The sequence below is a fragment of the Chionomys nivalis genome, chromosome 8 (assembly GCF_950005125.1).
Source record: "Chionomys nivalis chromosome 8, mChiNiv1.1, whole genome shotgun sequence".
NCBI lineage: Eukaryota > Metazoa > Chordata > Mammalia > Rodentia > Cricetidae > Chionomys > Chionomys nivalis.
Window position 1 is genome coordinate 91,954,385 of NC_080093.1, and position 18,769 is coordinate 91,973,153.

The 18,769-nt window shown below is 41.1% G+C and overlaps 2 protein-coding genes across 2 annotated transcripts; both read right to left on the bottom strand.

Annotated features, from left to right (window-relative positions):
* Positions 1-370: 370 nt before the first annotated feature.
* Positions 371-1,318, bottom strand: LOC130880362 (olfactory receptor 56A3-like). Its single transcript, XM_057779354.1, has one exon. It carries the CDS (start codon positions 1,316-1,318, stop codon positions 371-373), a length of 948 nt encoding a protein of 315 aa, XP_057635337.1.
* An 11,250-nt stretch (positions 1,319-12,568) lies between these two features.
* LOC130879953 (olfactory receptor 52E5-like) lies at positions 12,569-17,752 on the bottom strand. Its single transcript, XM_057778768.1, is given in 3 exon segments — positions 12,569-13,196; positions 17,440-17,683; positions 17,686-17,752. Coding segments are annotated over 3 exon segments (939 nt in total).
* Positions 17,753-18,769: the final 1,017 nt, after the last annotated feature.

Genomic DNA, 18,769 nt, shown 5'->3' on the forward strand with positions numbered 1-18,769 from the left:
CTTGGGCACTATTCTATTTAGACAAAATAGAATCATAAATATTGGAAAAAATTAAAAAGTCACAGAGATTTAGGATAGTTTGTTTGTTTGATTTTTATTTATTTGAGAAAGGATTTCACTGCCTGACCTGGACTCACTATATAGATTAGGTTGGCCTAGAGTTCAAAGATGTCCACCTGCCTCTACCTCCTAAATACTGGGATTAAAGGCAGCAACCACTACACCTGGTTGAGATGCAGAATTTTTGTGGAGGGCTGTTGATTTTTCTAAAGGAAGGGCAGTCTTTAGACTTTCTTTCCTCAGTCAGTTCTTCAGCAACTTCCTATCAACATAACAACTCACTAGGAATGCAGAGATGCAGTTGGCCTGGTTACCACCCCTTCTTCAGTAGTCTCTTGATTCCTTGCTTGATCTCCTGGGTTCTCACCCCATAAACAATGGGATTAAGGGCTGCAGGGATGACATGGTGGAGGACATTGAGCAAGACTGGCACTTCAGAAGAGACCTTCCCCTTAGCTACATGTGTGAGGATAAAGACCAAAAGAATGGTGCTAAAGAATAGGATGAGGATGAAGTGGGAGCCACATGTGCTCAGGGCTTTGGCTACAGCTCCCTCTGCCTTGAGTCTCAGCACAGCTCTTAGTATGAGGGTATAGGAGAGGAAGATGAGGACGAGGTCAGATCCCAGCAGAGTCCAGCCTATAGAAAACTGATAAATGCGATTGATTGTGACATCATCACAAGCAAGTCGGGAGACAGACATGTTGGCACAGATGCAGTTGTCAATGACATTTCTCCAACAGTAATGGAGTCGTGCTGAAAGAATGGGGATGGGCAAAGGAATAAGGGCATTTCTGACCAAAATAAATGTGGCAGCCTTGACTACAAATTGGTCAGTGATGATGGATGGATATCTCAGTGGGTGGCAGATGGCTATATAGCGATCAAAGGCCATGATCATGAATGTGCAAGATTCCATAGCAAGGAAACTGTTCATGATATACATCTGGAGGAAACAGGCAGCAAAGCTAGTGTGCCTGAGATCAAACCAGAAGATGGCTAGTACCTTGGGGATGACAGTGAGACAGAGCACAATGTCCAGCATGGAGAGGAGGCTGAGCAAGTAGTACAAGGGCTCATGCAGAGAGGCCTCCATTCGAATGGTGATCAGAAGAACAGTATTAGCTCCCAAGGCTAGGAGGAAGAGAATGCTGAGAGGCAGGGAGAGCCAGAGCTGCCAGCTGGGATACCTGACAAAACAATTTAGGAGGAAGTCTGAAACTCCAGTAGAGATGGTGTCGTTCTTGTGTGCTGTCATATTTTGTCATACAGTCCTACAGCTTTCTTTTAGGAAACTGTAAAATTAGGATTTAAATAATTAGATTCTAACTGTAAATATATGAAGGTAGAATGAGTTGCTTTGGTTAGACACAACTGTAGCAGGTTATCCACGTCAACTGAGTTTATTGATTTGTTTCTGGTCCTTTTTCCACTGGGATACTACTGTCACCTTAACTATATAGAGGACCATACATTCGATTTCATTTTCAAAAGACTTGGTGTATCTTTATAGAAACTAAGACTGAGAAAAAGACTTAGGTTGTTATTTTTACATGCAGGTGAAACTGTGTATGTTTTGCATATAATTTTTCTCTTCATTTTCTTTTTTAATGTTCATGTAAATTATCATTCAGTTAACTACTCTACTGCAACAAAAGCTTGGCCCCAAAAAGGGACTCAGATAAATGTACCTAGTTCCCATAGTATTTCAATTATATTTATGTTGCTTTAAGTATTTATTTTTATCTACTCTACAGTGAAAACAGTCAGTTTTTTGTCTCAAAATAATTTTTAGGAGAGGTGGCATGGGGCAAAGGGGAAATGGGATGAGAAATATGAGAAGGGGAGGATGGGAGGAGCTCGGGGGATTGGGATGGTTGGGATATAGGAAGGATGGATACGGGAGCAGCGAAGTATATATCCTATCTAAGGGAGCCATCTTAGGGTTGGCAAGAGACTTGACTCTAGAGGGGTTCGCAGGTGTCCAGGAATATGTCCCCAGCTGGTACCTTGGGCAACTGAGGAGAGGGAACCTGAAATGACCCTATCCTATACTGATGAATATCTTGCATATCACCTTAGAACCTTCATCTGGCGATGGATCGAGGTAGAGACAGATTCTCAATTTGGAGCAACGGTCTGAGCTCTTAAGGTCCAAATGAGAAGCAGAAGGAGGGAGAACAAGAGCAAAAAAATCAGGACCACGAGGGATGCACCCACCCACTGTGACAGTGGAACTGATTTATTAGGAGCCCACCAAGGCCAGCTGGTCTGGGACTGAATAAGCATGGGTTGATTCCGGACTCTCTGAGCAGGGCGGTCAATGAAGACTGATGAGAAGCCAAGGACAATGGCACTAGGTTTCAATCCTAATACATGAACTGGCTTTGTCGGAGCTTAGCCTGTTTAGAAGCTCACCTTCCTGGACGTAGATAGAAGACCTTCGTCTTCCTGCAGGGCAGAGAATTTGGACTGCTCTTCAGTATCGAGAGGGAGGGGGAATGGTGTGGGGGGAGGAGAAGAGGAGTGGGGATAGGGGGAGGGGAGTGGGGGGAGGGGGCAATATTTTGAGGAGGGGAGGGAAATGGGAAACGGGGAGCAGGTGGAAATTTTAATTAAAAAAGAATAAAAAAATAAAAGAAAAAAAAAGAAAGATAAAACAAAATTTTTATTTGCTAAGAATGTACCTTACAAAATAGTTGATCCTGCTCTGTTTCTTAGAGCATTATGCTTTTAGGAATCCTCCCTTCTAGACTAAAGGAGAGTGGTTAATTGCAGTGGTGTAGATGATAGGGCTCACTTGTTGATACCTTCCATGACTGTTCATGTTCATTTTCTCACCCAGAGGCATATTTTCACCTTCCATATTACTGTAAGTCTTTTCTCACATAGGTTTTTCAACTTAGAATTCTTTTAGGCCCTAAGACCACAAAATGGAAAACAAAACTATCTTTCCTTGTAAGGTAGTATAAAGAATCTTTCTTTGTAAGGTAGGAAAATCCCTGTGGGATTATGGTGATAACAAATTAGTGAGCCATGGTAAGAATGGGCATCTAGAGTGAGGTGCTGGCACAGGGATGAATGCGGATTATTTGGAGAAGGCTAATCCTCACATTCAGCAGAAGCAGGAAAAAAACACATAAATAATGTGAACCAGCCCAGACATCAAAGATTGTAACACACTTCTCTTTCCCCATATAGAGAACAGCTTCAAAGTGCACTGTAGCTTGGCAGGTTGTAATATTTCAGAATCTTTCAAATCAGATAGTTGCACCTAAGTCTGTCTAGGACTTAGCAGTCTCTGATAAGATGTAGGTGATTCTCTGATAATGCGCCTATTTCACTGATCGTACAGACTGACTCACTTCCAGGGGCAGTGGGTCACAACTGCAGTCCAAACACCTGGGAGTCTGAGATAGGAAGGATCCACAGTTGAAGGTCAGATAGATACACCCTTATAAACAAACCAGCAGGCTTAAATTATTATATAATTAGCAGTTTTTTAAAAGTGGAATATGTTAGGAAATAAGTAGTTCTGGGGTTGGGGTACAGTAGAAAGGAATCAAAGTCATAGTGAAGCTGGAGACCCAGAAATCTATGATACACAGATACATGCATACACATATATAAATGCATATCTATCTATCTATCTATCTATCTATCTATCTATCTATCTATCTATCTATCTATCTATCTATCTATCTATCTATCTACATCCCTACCTCTCTACCTACTTCTCTACCTGACTATCTAGGATTTTCTATGATGTCTGGCCCCAGTTCTAAGGATAGTTTGCTAGTGTCTGGGCTCCTCCTGTCCTGCTCATTGTTCATGAGTCTCAATTTCCTCATTCATTCACTTTTTTGTATTGTTTTTTTATTGTTTTTTTCTTTGGTTTCAGGTGCTAAATCTTAAAAGTATGATAAAAATGACAAACCTATTCCCCCCTACCTATTTTTCCATTTCCTAACTCCATACCCCAACCCCAATTTTAGCTTCTCCTTTTTGGCAGTTTTACATGTGCTTAGTGGAGTGGATGATGGACAGCAATGGAGGGTACCCCAGAGAGTGTACCTTCTAGTCTCAGTTTTTAACCGAGGACCTTTCCCTGTGACACCAACATCAAAAACTCTGCCTGTTCTTTTATATTTCAATACATTCACTTGTGCATTTGAGGTATAAATCAAATACCTGTTAAGCCCATAATTTCTGACAATTGACCTAATTCATGTTTGCTTTTCTTGTATGCACATACAGCTTCAATCTAAGTACAAATATCCTTATTATCACCATACTCATATTTATTATTCTTTATTGCTTTTATTATTTATTGCTTCCTCATCTTCTGACTAATTCCTTGTCATTTATTCCTTAGAATTCACAGCCCTACATCTCTCTGTGACCAAAAGACTTCCCTGTTGATCACAAAGAATTCCTGAAAAAAAGGAAAGACTTTGATATTGGAAACAGGAAGAAATTTGAGATTACCTCCAGAGGCTACCATCAAATAGAAGATCTGATGACATGAAGGTTGATGGAGGAGCCTAGAGCAATGTGCATGCTTTATGTCTTATGGAGCTTTAGTGTAACTATTTTCATCATTAGGTAAAATGTTGGAGGATGACATATGACCATTTTATCTCTTTCTCTCTCATTCACTATTCCACTTTCCCTCTCCCTTCTCTGCAGTGTTTTCAGTTACAGTTCCCATTCCAAAAAGTCTGAAACTGCCCATTTAGCCCAAGAAGTTAAGCTCCTGAGTTGTTCTTTTAGTTTTAGCTTGAAGCTAGAGCTTGAAAATGACAACATTGGGCCCGGGATCTATCAAATACCTGGTTCTAGTCAGGGACATCATGAGGAATCCTAGGAAGCTTAGGTCAAAACCAAAACAAAGACCTTGTAGCCAGAGTCTTTCCCCTGAATGACAAAGTCACATATTTGCCCTGTTCCTAGAAGTGACGATATTGTTGTTTCCTCTGGCTTCCTGAATTTCAGAAAGGATGGTAGTGAATCTGTTCTAAGTTAGTTTAGACGTTATTGAGTGTACAGAATAGGCAGTAGTTTGTGGCTTCTTCATGCATAACTTTCTAGTTCTGAAGCTGTTTTTAACAATCCATTAACTTCTGCTGAAACTTACAGAATTATTTTTTGCCTGATACACGATTATAGCTTTTGTCTCTGCCTCTGATGTTACTCTTACCAAAATTATTTACTACTCAATAATCCACTTAAAATATATTCTTCCAAACCTAGACTTCTGAATTTCTATATTTATATCTGAAAACTACAATCCTTCTACCTGGGCTCTATACAATGCCTGTACTGTCTAGGTTTTCCATTTCTCACTCCACTAAAAATCTTGAAGAGGCAAAGGAGGGATGGGTTGGGGGAAGAAAGAAAGCGAGAAGTCAGAAGCCAGGTCCTCACATTTGCTTCCTAATTCCTGACAGAGGGTCTCCACTCTTCCAGTTGTACTGAACAAGAAAGAGACACAAGTCCAGGTTGAAGAGTTAGGTCTCTGATCTTCTGTTAGTGGACACCCTTTGATACCCTGTTCTCAGAGTCACTTACCGAGAACTCAAAGCATAGTTTCTGGATCCATGGATGCTAGATTTCTGGCTAGTTCAAGATGTGGCCAGGGTAGTTATACATCTGGAGCCGCAGGTATTTTAACTCCTGTGATCTCAACTTATATTTTCCCTAGCTCAAAAGAGTCCTCTGGGAGAGACAAGAAGACGGGCAGGAGAAAATTAGTATTTTTTTTCTAAAAGGAATCTTCCCTGGTAAGCTAGCCCTATATTGGCCTGCTGTCCTTAGGGACTAAGTCAGTCTCTTGCATACAGTGTTTTCCACACACCTCTGCACATGCTCAGACTTTGCTGCACATCCACTCAGTGTCTTTCTTCTCTCTTTTTTAAAAAAATTATTGATTTTTATTAAATTTAACATTTTTTCTGCTCCCACACCTGCCTCTCACCTCCCCTTAAACCCTCTCCCAATGTCCTCATGCTCCCAATTTACTCAGAATATCTTGTCTTTTTCTACTTTCCATATAGATTAGATCTATTTATGTCTCTCTTAGGGTCCTCATTGTTGTCTAGGTTCCCTGAGATTGTTATGTGTAGGCTGGTTTTTATGTTTTATGTTTATAAACTACTTATGAGTGAGTACATGTGATAATTGTCTTTCCGGGTCTGGGTTACCTCACTCAAAATGATGTTTTCTTGTTGTGAGGAGCGGTGGGCTGCGTTCCCGCCCGTGTGGAGCAGCCAGCTGCGTCCCGCCACCCGGCTAGCTTTACCCGAAATAATTACACAGAAACTGTATTCTTTTAATCACTGCCTGGCCCATTATATCTAGCCTCTTCTTGGCTAATTCTCACGTATTAATTTAGCCCATTTCTAATAATCTGTGTAGCACCACGAGCTGGCTTACTAGGAAAGATCTTAACCTGCGTCTGGAGTGGGAGAATCATGGCGACTGCCTGACTCAGCTTCTTTCTCCCAGCATTCTGTTCTGTCTACTCCGCCTACCTAATTTTCTGTCCTATCAGGGCCAAGCAGTTTTCTTTATTAATTAACCAATGAAAGCAACAGATAAATACAAGACCCACCTCCACCATTTTCTAGCTCCGTCCATTTGCCTGCAAAATTCAAGATGTCAATATTTTTTTTTGTGTGTCTGTAGTACTCCATTGTGTACTACATTTTCTTTATCCATTCTTTGGTCGAGGGGCATTTACATTGTTTCCAGGCTCTGGCTATGACAAACAATGCTGCTATGAACATAGTTGAGCACATGTCCTTGTAGTACAACTGAGCATCCTTTGGATATATACCCCAATGTTGTTTTGAAAAATGTGATTTCCTAATTTTTTGAGAAATTGCCACACTGACATCCAAAGGGGCTATACCAGCTTGCATTCCCACTAGCAATGCAGAAGTATTCCCTTTACCCCACAACCTCTCCAGCATAAGTTGTCATCAGTGTTTTTGATTTTGGCCATTCTTACAGGTGTAAGATGGAATCTCAGAGTTGTTTTAATTTGCATTTCTCTGATGACTAAGGATGTTGAGCATTTCCTTAAGTGTCTTTCAGCCATTTTAGATTCTCTTCTGAGTTCTCTGTTTACGTCTGTACTTCATTTCTTTATTGGATTATGTGATCTTTTGGTGACCAATTTCTTGAGTTCTATGTATATTTTGGAGATCAGACCTCTGTCTGATGTGGGGTTGGTGAAGATCTTTTCCCATTCTGTAGGCTGTCATTTTGTCTTGTTGACCATGTCCTTTGCTTTACAGATGCTTTTCAGTTTCAGGAGGTCCCATTTATTAACTGTTTCTCTCAGTGTCTGTGCTGCTGGAGTTATATTTTAGGAGGTGGTCTCTGGTGCCAATGTGTTCGAGTGTACTTCCCACTATCTCCTCTATGCCACTCAGTGCCTTTAATGGAGCCTACAAACAGTGTCTGCATCCTGAATACACTATTGAATGGATACAGTCCCTAAAACTTAATGAGCCAGAGTTAACCTATCACAACTCTTGTCCTAGAGCTGCTGTAATAAAAATTCAAGTGGCTATAGTGGAAAAATCCTATGGAGAAGGTTTCAGTGCAAGTTGCTTTTTACTCAGTGGAACTATTTCCATTAATGAAGTAAAAGGCACACTTTCCTTTATGGTTGTGCTCAATATGCCCTGATTCTATTTTGTAATTTCAGACCATACTTTTATGCTATGGAAGGTAAGCTTAAGTCTGCCATATATTGTCTATATCTTAATTCTTTTCAATATGCAGAATGAAGTTCAGTAATTACCTCAAACTTCTTATCCTCCAATTGTAGCATTATTGCTAATTTCAACTAACCAATATGTTTCCTCATTATATTTTGAGGTATTTTTTAATTATTTCTGTATCTGATAATTTTTGTTAGCTATCATATCAGACATCTTGAGACTTTGATTTTTTGGGCACTAGATTTTGTAAATGTTAACTTTTAAATATCTTCTTAAGATTCATTATAAAATATTTGTAAGTTTTTTGAGGATAATTTGCTTTGAGGGGAGTGACTTTTTCCTTAAGTTATGTTAAGAAAGACCTAGAACAATTCTTTATGACTAATTTTGATTTATTACTGAGGAAAACCTCTTTTGAATATCTCCCAAGTGCCTTGGCAATGGTTTTCCTTTCTGGGTGCAGTGAACAGATATCTGAACCTCATACTGCGTACTCTCTTCACTTGGGCACCACTCTTCCTTCCTTTGGCTACCACCCTCCTTTCCCTTGGGTACCGCCCTGCCTTCACATGGGCACTGCCCTGCCTTCACTTGGGCACCACTCCCCCTTCCCTTGGGTACCGCCCTCCCCTCCTTCCCTAGGGAACCACTCTTCCTTCCTTTGGGCACTGCGCTTCTTTCCTTAGCCCCTCAGTTTCCTGACATGCATACTTGAGTAGATTCTCTTCAGCATTTAAAACTTCTTTCACCTTGCCCCCTTTCTCTTCTGAAGCTCCCTTTGGTCTGTCAAATGTAACAAATTTCATCTTTCTAACTTTTATGTACCATCCTCAACTTAGAGACCACTGATGAGCTCCTCTTAGAATTCAATCTTCCTCTCTGTTCGTCATTCTGGAAATTCTTTCAAGGCCACCTACATCTCTAGGGTTTCCCTCATTTGTTATCCAAATTTCACAATGCCTTTACTTGCCTGATGTTTGGTGTCTTCAAATTCATTGAACATATTCCACGTAGATAGATTGCATGCTTGGACAGCAAACTTTGTGCTTTCTTTTTCTTCTTGACTAGACCATGAAGCCTATGGGGCGATTAGGGTTTAATTCCATTCTTCCTCAGAATTTGATGTAGTTGTTCTAGAAGAATGACCACCAAAGTAGCATGGTATTTAGGATTCAGTATCTTCTATGATTTTCTTATCTCAAGTCTAAGATGTTCCTTGGTTTTATTTGATGAACATATTGTTCATCAAAAACAGAATTGCTGGTATCCATGGTCATTAACTAGTCAGAAATGCTTTGTAGAAGAATTTAATGGGGAGTATGACAGGAATGTTTTTGTGTATGGAAGTAAAGTAGATATCATCCTAAATGTTGTGATTGAGGAAACACAGTGGATGAAGAAGAACTATGTGCTGAGAGCGAACAGTGAATGGCAAGTCCCAGAAGAAAAAAAATAATGTTGTCATATGGTGAATGAGGGCTTTAGACAGTGGTTTGGGGAGGAGCTCAGATATGTCACTGAGGGTCACACTGTGTTTGGTCCTGTCAATCACTGTTAGCATTTTCTTCCCATTATGAGTGAATTGTGAAGCTGTGCATGGTAGAGATATAACTGGCCTGACATGGGTTGAAATGACTCTTCTGGTGACTATATTGGACTACCCTACAGGAAAAATGAGCTAAAGTAAAGAGTTTCCTCCCTGTCCCAACAGGTCATTGTACTAATCCAAATAGAGATGATAAGGTGACTTGGACCTGTACAGAGTCGACAGAAAGAAACAAAAGCAGAAGACAACAACAGTGAGATTCTAAGGCTGGAGGGACAGGTTTCATTATGAGAGAACGAGGGAGACACATTAATGTCAGTGTTTGTCTTATGGGGTTACAAGGGTGGAGTTCATTAGCTAGGACAACGAAGACTTTGGGAATCTCACTTCCTTTTCCACAAATGAGCAAAATGTTTTCCTGCTCCTATGCCCTGGTTCATGGTCATATATCTTTCTGGTATACTCTCCTGTGTCTTCCAGTCTATGCTCTGGTTCATGGTCATATAACTTTCTGGTATACTCTCCTGTGTCTTCCAGTCTATGCTCTGGTTCATGGTCATATAACTTTCTGGTATACTCTCCTGTGTCTTCCAGTCTATGCTCTGGTTCATGGTCATATAACTTTCTGGTATACTCTCCTGTGTCTTCCAGTCTATGCTCTGGTTCATGGTCATATAGCTTTCTGGTATACTCTCCTGTGTCTTCCAGTCTATCTACCATGCTGCTCTCTCTGCTTAGCATTCTGGTACTTTCTAGAGAAAATATATCCCTTCACCTTTAGGGCTTCCAAAGTGTCTCGTGCGTGTGTTTAAATCTAAAGGAGAAAGGTGGTAAAAGGTAGACCAGTAATGTTTCTAATTTATGATGGGCACCTGGACAGAAGTGGGGCGGAGGCAATCCCTCCTTCTCCAAACCTCCATTCTGCTCCCTATTCTTATGAGCACTTGATGAATGCTGCTCAAGGTATCCTCTGTCAAGTTTGTTCAGATCCTAGAGTCCTTTTATATGATCCAGGTCCTCCCAAAGAGTATGTGAGTCTAGCTTAGGGTTGGTACCATCTACACCTTGCCTTTTACTAGTTCTCTGTCCTATAGCTCTTTTTAATTTTCCTTCAAGATCTACTCCCATATGCCTTCGTTTCAACTCTTGTAGGTTGAAGCCCAGTTCTTATTCCACTAGTACCACAGAGATGGCTAGAATCTTTCATTTTTCTATGAGGTCAAACTTGGGATGAACATAGTGCCTTTTAACAGGTAGGGATAGTTCTGTATTCTGTTTCTTAGAGAGGCAAATTTATATTAGAGTTTAGATCATTTTTCTTCCCTGGAGAAATATATACAGCTTTGCTAGCCCTGATGAAGTTGGAGATTCAGGAATACAGCAAGTTTTTAAATTCTTGTGTGTTTCTCTTTATATTCTATGATTACCTAATTAGTTACTGTTTCCCTCGAAGTGAGTGCTTGTTTTTGTTTTTGACCTATGTATTCATTACTCTGTCTTATTTTCTGCCCATTCCTTTTCCTCCCGTCTAATAGCCAGCAACACACTTCTATGTCATATTTATTTATTTAAGTATAAGTCTAGGCTGCATATGAAATAAAAACATGTGATATTTATTTTCTTAATCTGGTTTATTTCACTTAAACTAATGATATCCAGGGCTGATGGTGTAGCTAAGTTGGTAGAACTTTTAATTGTAATGGGTTGTGTCTAAGGTAACAGACAACCATAACTGTTAAAGTCCTGAAAATAAGTGATTATGGGTACTAAGTATGGGTTGGACATGTATGTTGACCTGCAATTTTCCCTTGCACTGAATATCTCAGAACATTACAGAGCCAGGAGTAGACAGAATGTAAGAGCTGGAAGATAGGGGCGAGGGCTGTGGAATGCCTTCTGGATGTGACAAGGCTTTGTGAATATGAACTCACAGCAGCTGTGGCTGCCTGTGTAAGACCTGCTCAAGATCAAGTCATGTAAAACTTCCAACAAGGATGTGGGAGGGGCCACTGAGGTCTTACCTCTAGTTGAAGTGCTATTGTCAATTCATGATAGCCTGGCGAGGGGGAGTCGCTTTTCTTTGGGGTGAGGACAATGATAGGTTGCCCACATCCCAGAGGATGAGTCCTTATCAATGCACATTTGGGCAGCATTAAACTGGACTCAGTGTGTCAGTGGGCTAAATTTTTTTTGAAAAAGAGAACATGAATTTGAAAAGGAGATACGTTGGAGGGAGAGTAAAGAAGAATATGATCAAGGTACATTGTACATATGCACGAAACTTTCAAAGAATGAATAAAAGTATGATTAAAAGATTAAATATGCATGCAGCAAAAACACAGACATACCATGTTCAGTATACACAATTCCAAATCTTTTGAAGGTCTATAGTTTACAAAAAAATTTTCACTTGTTTTTGAGTTTAAGGTATCACATTAACTTTCTTTTAACATTTTGAGGGCAGGGATATTGAAGTTCCAAAAGGTCTTTCTAGGTTGCTTTTTGTTCTCGTTTTTAGGTTTAGTGAGCCAGGATATCATTATGTGGCTCAGACTGGCCTGGAACAAACTCATCTTGTGTAGCTCAAGATGGACTCAGATGTGTCCCAAACCTCTTGTCTAAGCTTCACAGGAACTGGGATTTCAGGCAGTGATTCACACATTCAAAAGGTTTATTGCAGTTTTCAGGTCAAACTTTGAGAAAAGGCCTGAACCTGAGATTAAATGTACATTTCATGATGTTTAGCTCATCTTTTTGCCAGTTTTCTTGGTTTTGATAATACTACATGCCATTTTTATCACTATAACTTTAGCTCTGACAAGTGATTGACTAGAATCTCTATGTGGGAATATGCCATTCAAGGTAGTTACTGCCACCAACTTTTTCCAGCTCCCTTTTCTCCCTCTAGGAATTTTATGCTATCGCGGGCTTAAACAAAAATGTTTTGTTGTACCTCCTACAGGTTAGAGTAGAGATAAGCTTTTGGAATCTTTATGTAATGTCTTTTGATGGTGTGTACTAACTTATGAGCCATGAAGGGTCACGTAATTGGATTGACCTTTGAGGGACAGCGTGGGGAGGTTAGCATTATTTTTTTTCCAGAATTTATTGTTGTGGTGATCATTTACTATCTTGTGGAAATTGAACAAGAAGGGTTTCTTATGTTTACTTCTGACTGGATGTCCTTGTTTTCTTATTGAATTGTTATGGAAGGTCTTGGAGGTAAATTTCACTGGGCTTTAGGATTAAGCATTCTTAGTACTCTCTCCCTTATCTGTTTTGTTCTGACTCCATAGATAACAGGGTTCAGGGCAGGAGGAACAACCACATACATATTGGCTAGAAGTATGTGAATGTAATCAGGGATATTGTGGCCAAAGCGGTGTGTCATGAAGGAGAAGAGAGCTGACAGGTAAAAGGCTAACATGACACAGACATGGGAGCCACATGTGCTAAGGGCCTTGAGCTGAGCATCCCAGGATGGAAGGCGGAAGACCGCTTGGAGAATCCGGACGTAGGAAAAGCCAATCACAGATAGATCAATGTATCCCACTGAGAAAGCAATTAATCCATAAATGACATTGACCCTGATACTGGCACATGCTAACTTTGCCAAACCCATGTGTTCACAATAGGTATGGGGGACAATCTGGACACCACAGAAAGGCAACCTCAAGATAAGAAATATAAACGGAGTCACAAACACCAACATCCTGACTATGATGACTACTCCCAGAATAGCTACCACCTTGTTGGTAAGGATCATGCTATACCTCAGTGGGTTACATATAGCAATAGAGTGATCTATGGCCATTACTGTCAGCACCACAGATTCTAGACCAGTGCATATATGGATGGTATACATCTGCGTGATACAGGAACTAAACACAATCTCCCTGAGATTGAACCAGAAAATACCCAGCATCTTGGGGATGGTAGCTGTGGATAATCCCAAATTAGTGCATGCCAACATGGCCAGGAAGTAGAACATCGGCTGGTGGTGCTGCGTTCAGTTTGAATCACAAATAAGATGATGATATTCCCCAGGACAGCTATTAGATACACTGCAAAGAAGGGGAAGCCGATCCACAAGTGCGCATCTTCCAACCCTGGGATCCCTATCAGGAGGAAGGAGGAAGGGTGGAACTGTGTCTTGTTGGAATGAAGCATGTCGGTGTGAGCTGATCACAGACACTTTTTTTGGAGTTTTCTGGCTTCCACTGAGAAACCCTAGCTTCTCTCATCATATGTCGTGTAACACTTGCAGAAGAGGAAAGCCCATTCTTTAATTCCATAATATAGCATGTGAGGCCTACAGAAAAAATAGGAGATAATTCAACTTGGAAAAAAATGTTTCACATTTATAGAAAACCATGTAGAAAACTTTAAAACTTGGCACAAACAAATAGTACAGTCATTTTTTCTTTCAGTCTTTAAGGAAGAATTTACGTACTTTAATTAGCAACTATTTATTGATAATCACACTAGTTAATTAGGACATAAAGCATATGACCAATATAGTCTCTCTTTCTCTCTCTCTCTCTCTCTCTCTCTCTCTCTGTGTGTGTGTGTGTGTGTGTATGTGTTTGTGTGTGCAGTGCACAGTGTACACAATATCACTGCACTAGTGTTAGGAGGTGATGATTTAACAAGTTGTTGAGGAAATGATACCTTGCAAAGCAGAAGAGAAATTGATATATGTGGTGGAGAAGCCAGTAAAGATGCGGGATGGAATAGATAGACAATGACTTGGATTTAGACAATGGAATGAAATCAAGGACGTAGAGTCAGCTGGAGACTATTACACAATTCTGCAGAACATCGATCCCTCTTAGAAATGTCAAGTCCTCTCATGCACCATCTTACCATCATTACACACACTCACAAATTCAGCCTTTTTGTGATTCAAGATCTTTTCATCTTTATGGTGCATTATGTAAATGGGCAGCTGATTTGTGCTACTGTAAAGAGGTAACCAGTGTCAGAATTTTTTTAAGAGTGGAGCAATATGAAGAGCAGTGACTTCCTTCCATTGGGTTAGTGCCATATCTAGTTTTTCTGGCACAGTGTGCAAGGATATTTCTAAGTTAGTTACTGGCTAGCTGACTGCTTAGCTAAATTCTTCTGTTGCCTTGTTTTCCGGTCTGATTCATCAGTGTCACAGATGCAGCTTGTAACACGATGAGGTAATGGGTGTGAGAAAATTATCTTATTATTTAACTATAAGCCATAGACAGTGAATTTTGTAGTAGATGCTGAACCACAGGTGTTAGTTAGACATCAACTGGGCTGGTTGGGTAGACAGTGATGTATCTACAGCAGTGCCGTGGGTTGTGTTGCCTTGATGTTCACTTGAATAAAATGTCTTCTAATATGGTAGCATGGAATTTAAAGAGGAAATATACCTATAGTTATAATATAGCCTTTAAAACTGCTTTGAAAGTATGGGGATATACATTGTTATGTGCCATATTTTATCCCATTTCCTTTACTAATGTACTATGGAATTATGTCCAAATATGTAATATAATTTGCGATTTTGCAGTTTGTTTCCTTCCTGGGTTGGATTACCCCGGTGTTACTCTACCTTTAATTCTGATCGTATGAGACCCCGTGACAGTGACTTTTGTGCCCAGTGACTCTTTGTTAGCTCTATGTTTGCATTCATCCCTAATCCCTGCTCAGTATATGAGAGGCCAAACAGTTATTTTAATTTTTTTTAAATTATTTATTTATTAAAGATTTCTGTCTCTTCCCCGCCACTGCCTCCCATATCCTTCTCCCTTCCCCAATCAACTCCCCTTCTCTCATCAGCCCTAAGAGCAGTCAGGGTTCCCTGCCCTGTGGGGAGTCCAAGGACCTCCCACCTCCTTCCAGGTCTATTAAGGTGAACATCCAAACAGCCTAGGCTCCCACAAAGCCAATATGTGGAGTAGGATCAAAACCCAGTGCCATTGTTCTTGACTTCTCAGCAGTCCTCATTGTCCGCTATGTTCAATGAGTCCGGTATTATCCCATGCTTTTTCAGACCCAGTCCAGCTGGCCTTGGTGAGTTTCCGAAATAACATCCCCATTGTCTCAGTATGTGAGTGCACCCCTCATGGCTCTGAGTTCCTTGCTTGTGCTCTCTCTCCTTCTGCTCCTGGTGGACCTTGGGGTTGTAGTCTGGTGCTCCAATGTGGGACTCTGTCTCCTTTCATCGCCTGATGAAGGTTAATATCCAGGAGGATGTCTATATGTTTTTCTTTGGGTTCACCTTCTTATTTAGCTTCTCTAGGATCACAAATTATAGGCTCAATGTCCTTTATTTATGGCTAGAAACCAAATATGAGTGAGTACATCCCATGTTCCTCTTTTTGGGTCTGGCCTACCTCACTTAGGATAGTGTTTTCTATTTCTGTCCATTTGCATGCAAAATTCAAGAAGTCATTGTTTTTTTTTTTTTTTTGCACCCTTATTTTTAAATGTATTTTTATGTAAACATTGTTAATAAGGCAATGTGTCAGTACGTGTTAGCTTAAAATGAACTATGTGTATGTGTGTCTTTCTAACTCCTGTGTTTTGTTTTTTTTATTTTTTTTATTTTTTTATTAATTAATTTATTTAATTATTAAAGATTTTTGCCTCTTCCCCGCCACCACCTCCCATTCCCTCCCCCTCCCCCAATCAAGTCTTCCTCCCTCCTCAGCCCAAAGAGCAAGCAGGTTTCTCTGCCCTGTGGGAGGTCCAAGGACCACCCACCTCCATTCAGGTCTATTAAGGTGAGCATCCAAACTACCTGGGCTCCCACAAAGCCATTACGTGCAATAGGATCAAGAACCCATTGCCATTGTTCTTCAGTTCTCAGTAGTCCTCACGTTCATAACAGCATTGTTTGTAATAGCCAGAACCTGGAAACAACCGAGATGCCCTTCAATGGAAGAGTGGATGAAGAAAGTATGGAGTATGTACATATTAGAGTACTACTCAGCGGTAAAAAACAATGACTTCTCGAATTTTGCGTGCAAATGGATGGAAATAGAAAACACTATCCTGAGTGAGGTATCCCAGACCCAAAAAGAAGAACATGGGATGTACTCACTCATAATCGGTTTCTAGCCATAAATAAAGGACATTGAGCATATAATTTGTGATCCTAGAGAAGCTAAATAAGAAAGTGAACCCAAAGAAAATCGTATAGTCATCTGCATGGAGAGGGGAAGTAGACAAGATTGCAGGGCAAAAACTGGGAACTTGTGGGTGAGGTGGCATGGGGCAAAGGGGAAATGGGATGAGAAACTTGAGAAGGGGAGGATGGGAGGAGCTTGGGGGATTGGGATGGTTGGGATATAGGAAGGGTGGATAAGGGAGCAGCGAAGTATATATCCTAACTAAGGGAGCCATCTTAGGGTTGGCAAGAGACTTGACTCTAGAGGGGTTCTCAGGTGTCCAGGGAGATGTCCCCAGCTGGTACCTTGGGCAACTGAGGAGAGGGAACCTGAAATGACCCTATCCTATACTGATGAATATCTTACATATCACCTTAGAACCTTCATCTGGTGATGGATCGAGGTAGAGACAGAGACTCAATTTGGAGCAACGGTCTGAGCTCTTAAGGTCCAAATGAGGAGCAGAAGGAGGGAGAACATGAGCAAGGAAATCAGGACCACAAGGGATGCACCCACCCAATGTGACAGTGGAACTGATTTATTGGGAGCCCACCAAGGCCTGCTGGTCTGGGACTGAATAAGCATGGGTTGAAACTGGACTCTCTGAGCATGGCGCACAACGAAGGCTGATGAGAAGCCAAGGACAATGGCACAAGGTTTCGATCCTAATACATGAACTAGCTTTGTGGGAGCTTAGCCTGTTTAAACGCTCACCTTCCTGGACGTAGATAGAAGACCTTCGTCTTCCCGCAGGGCAGGGAATTTGGACTGCTCTTCAGTATCGAGAGGGAGGGGGAATGGTGTGGGGGGAGGAGAAGAGAAGAGGGGATAGGGGGAGGGGAGTGGGGGGAGGGGGCAATATTTGGGAGGAGGGGAGGGAAATGGGAAACGGGGAGCAGGTGGAAATTTTAATTAAAAAAGAATAAAAATTAAAATTAAAAAAAAAAAGAAAAAGAACATCTGAGCAAGGCAGCCCCCGAAACTGATCTCCTGGAGATTGAACCAGAAGATGCCCAGCATTTTGGGGATGGTGGATGTAGATAGACACAGATCAATCATAGACAATGTGGCCAGAAAGTAGAACATGGGCTGGTGGAGGCTTTGTTCAGTCTTGATTAGGAAGAGAATGGTGAGGTTTCCCACAAGGGAAGTCAGATACACAAAACAGAATGGGAAAGCAATCCATATATGAAAACTTCCAGACCTGGAATCCCCAGCAGGACAAAGGAGGAGGGGTGAAACTGGGTGTTGTTGACCAAAGGCATTTTTCTAGCAAGTGCTTGAGAATTCTTGTCAAGGGAGGCTATTCTTTCATTAAACTCTTCCATTATCAAGGTCCTGGGAGATAGAAAAACATCCATCAGTTTGCTGAATAAAATGGTGTAGCTACTTTTGAAGAAAAGATATTCTCCTTCTTCAATGGAAGAATGGATGAAGATAGTGTGGAATATATACACATTAGAGTACTACTCTGCGGTAAAAAACAATGACTTCTCGAATTTTGCATGCAAATGGATGGAAATAGAAAATACTATCCTGAGTGAGGTAACCCAGACCCAAAAAGAAGATCATGGGATGTACTCACTCATAATTGGTTTCTAGCCATGGATAGGGGCCACTGAGTCTATAATTTGTGATCCTAAAGAAGCTAAACAAGAGGGTAAACCCAAGGAAAAACATATAGATATCCTCCCAGCTATGGGAAATATACAAGATTGCCGGGCAAAAAATTGGAATCTTGGGGGTGGGGTGGGATGGGGATGAGGGGAGATGGGGAGAGAAAAGTGTGAAGGAGAAGATGAGGGGAACTGGGGGAATCGGTGTGATTGGGGATAAAGGAAGGTTTGATAGGGGAGCAGGGAAACTCATATCTTAGTTAAGGGAGCCACCTAAGGGTTGGCAAGAGACTTGAACTTGGAATGGCTACCAGGTGCCCAGGGCAATGTCCCCAGTTAGTTCCTTGGGGCACCTGAGGATAGGGAACCTGAAATGAACCTATCCTATAACCATACTGATGAATATCTTGCATATCACCATAGAACCTTCATCTAGCGATGGATGGAGATAGAGCCAGAGACCCACACTGGAGCACTGGACTGAGCTCCCAAGGTTCTAATGAGGAGCAGAAGGAGGGAGAACATGAACAAGGAAGTCAGGACCATGAGGGGTGCACCCAACCACTGAGACAGTGGTGCAGATCTATTGGGAGCTCACCAAGGCCAGCTGAACTGCGACTGAAAAAGCATGGGATAAAACCGGACTCTCTGAACATGGCGGACAAT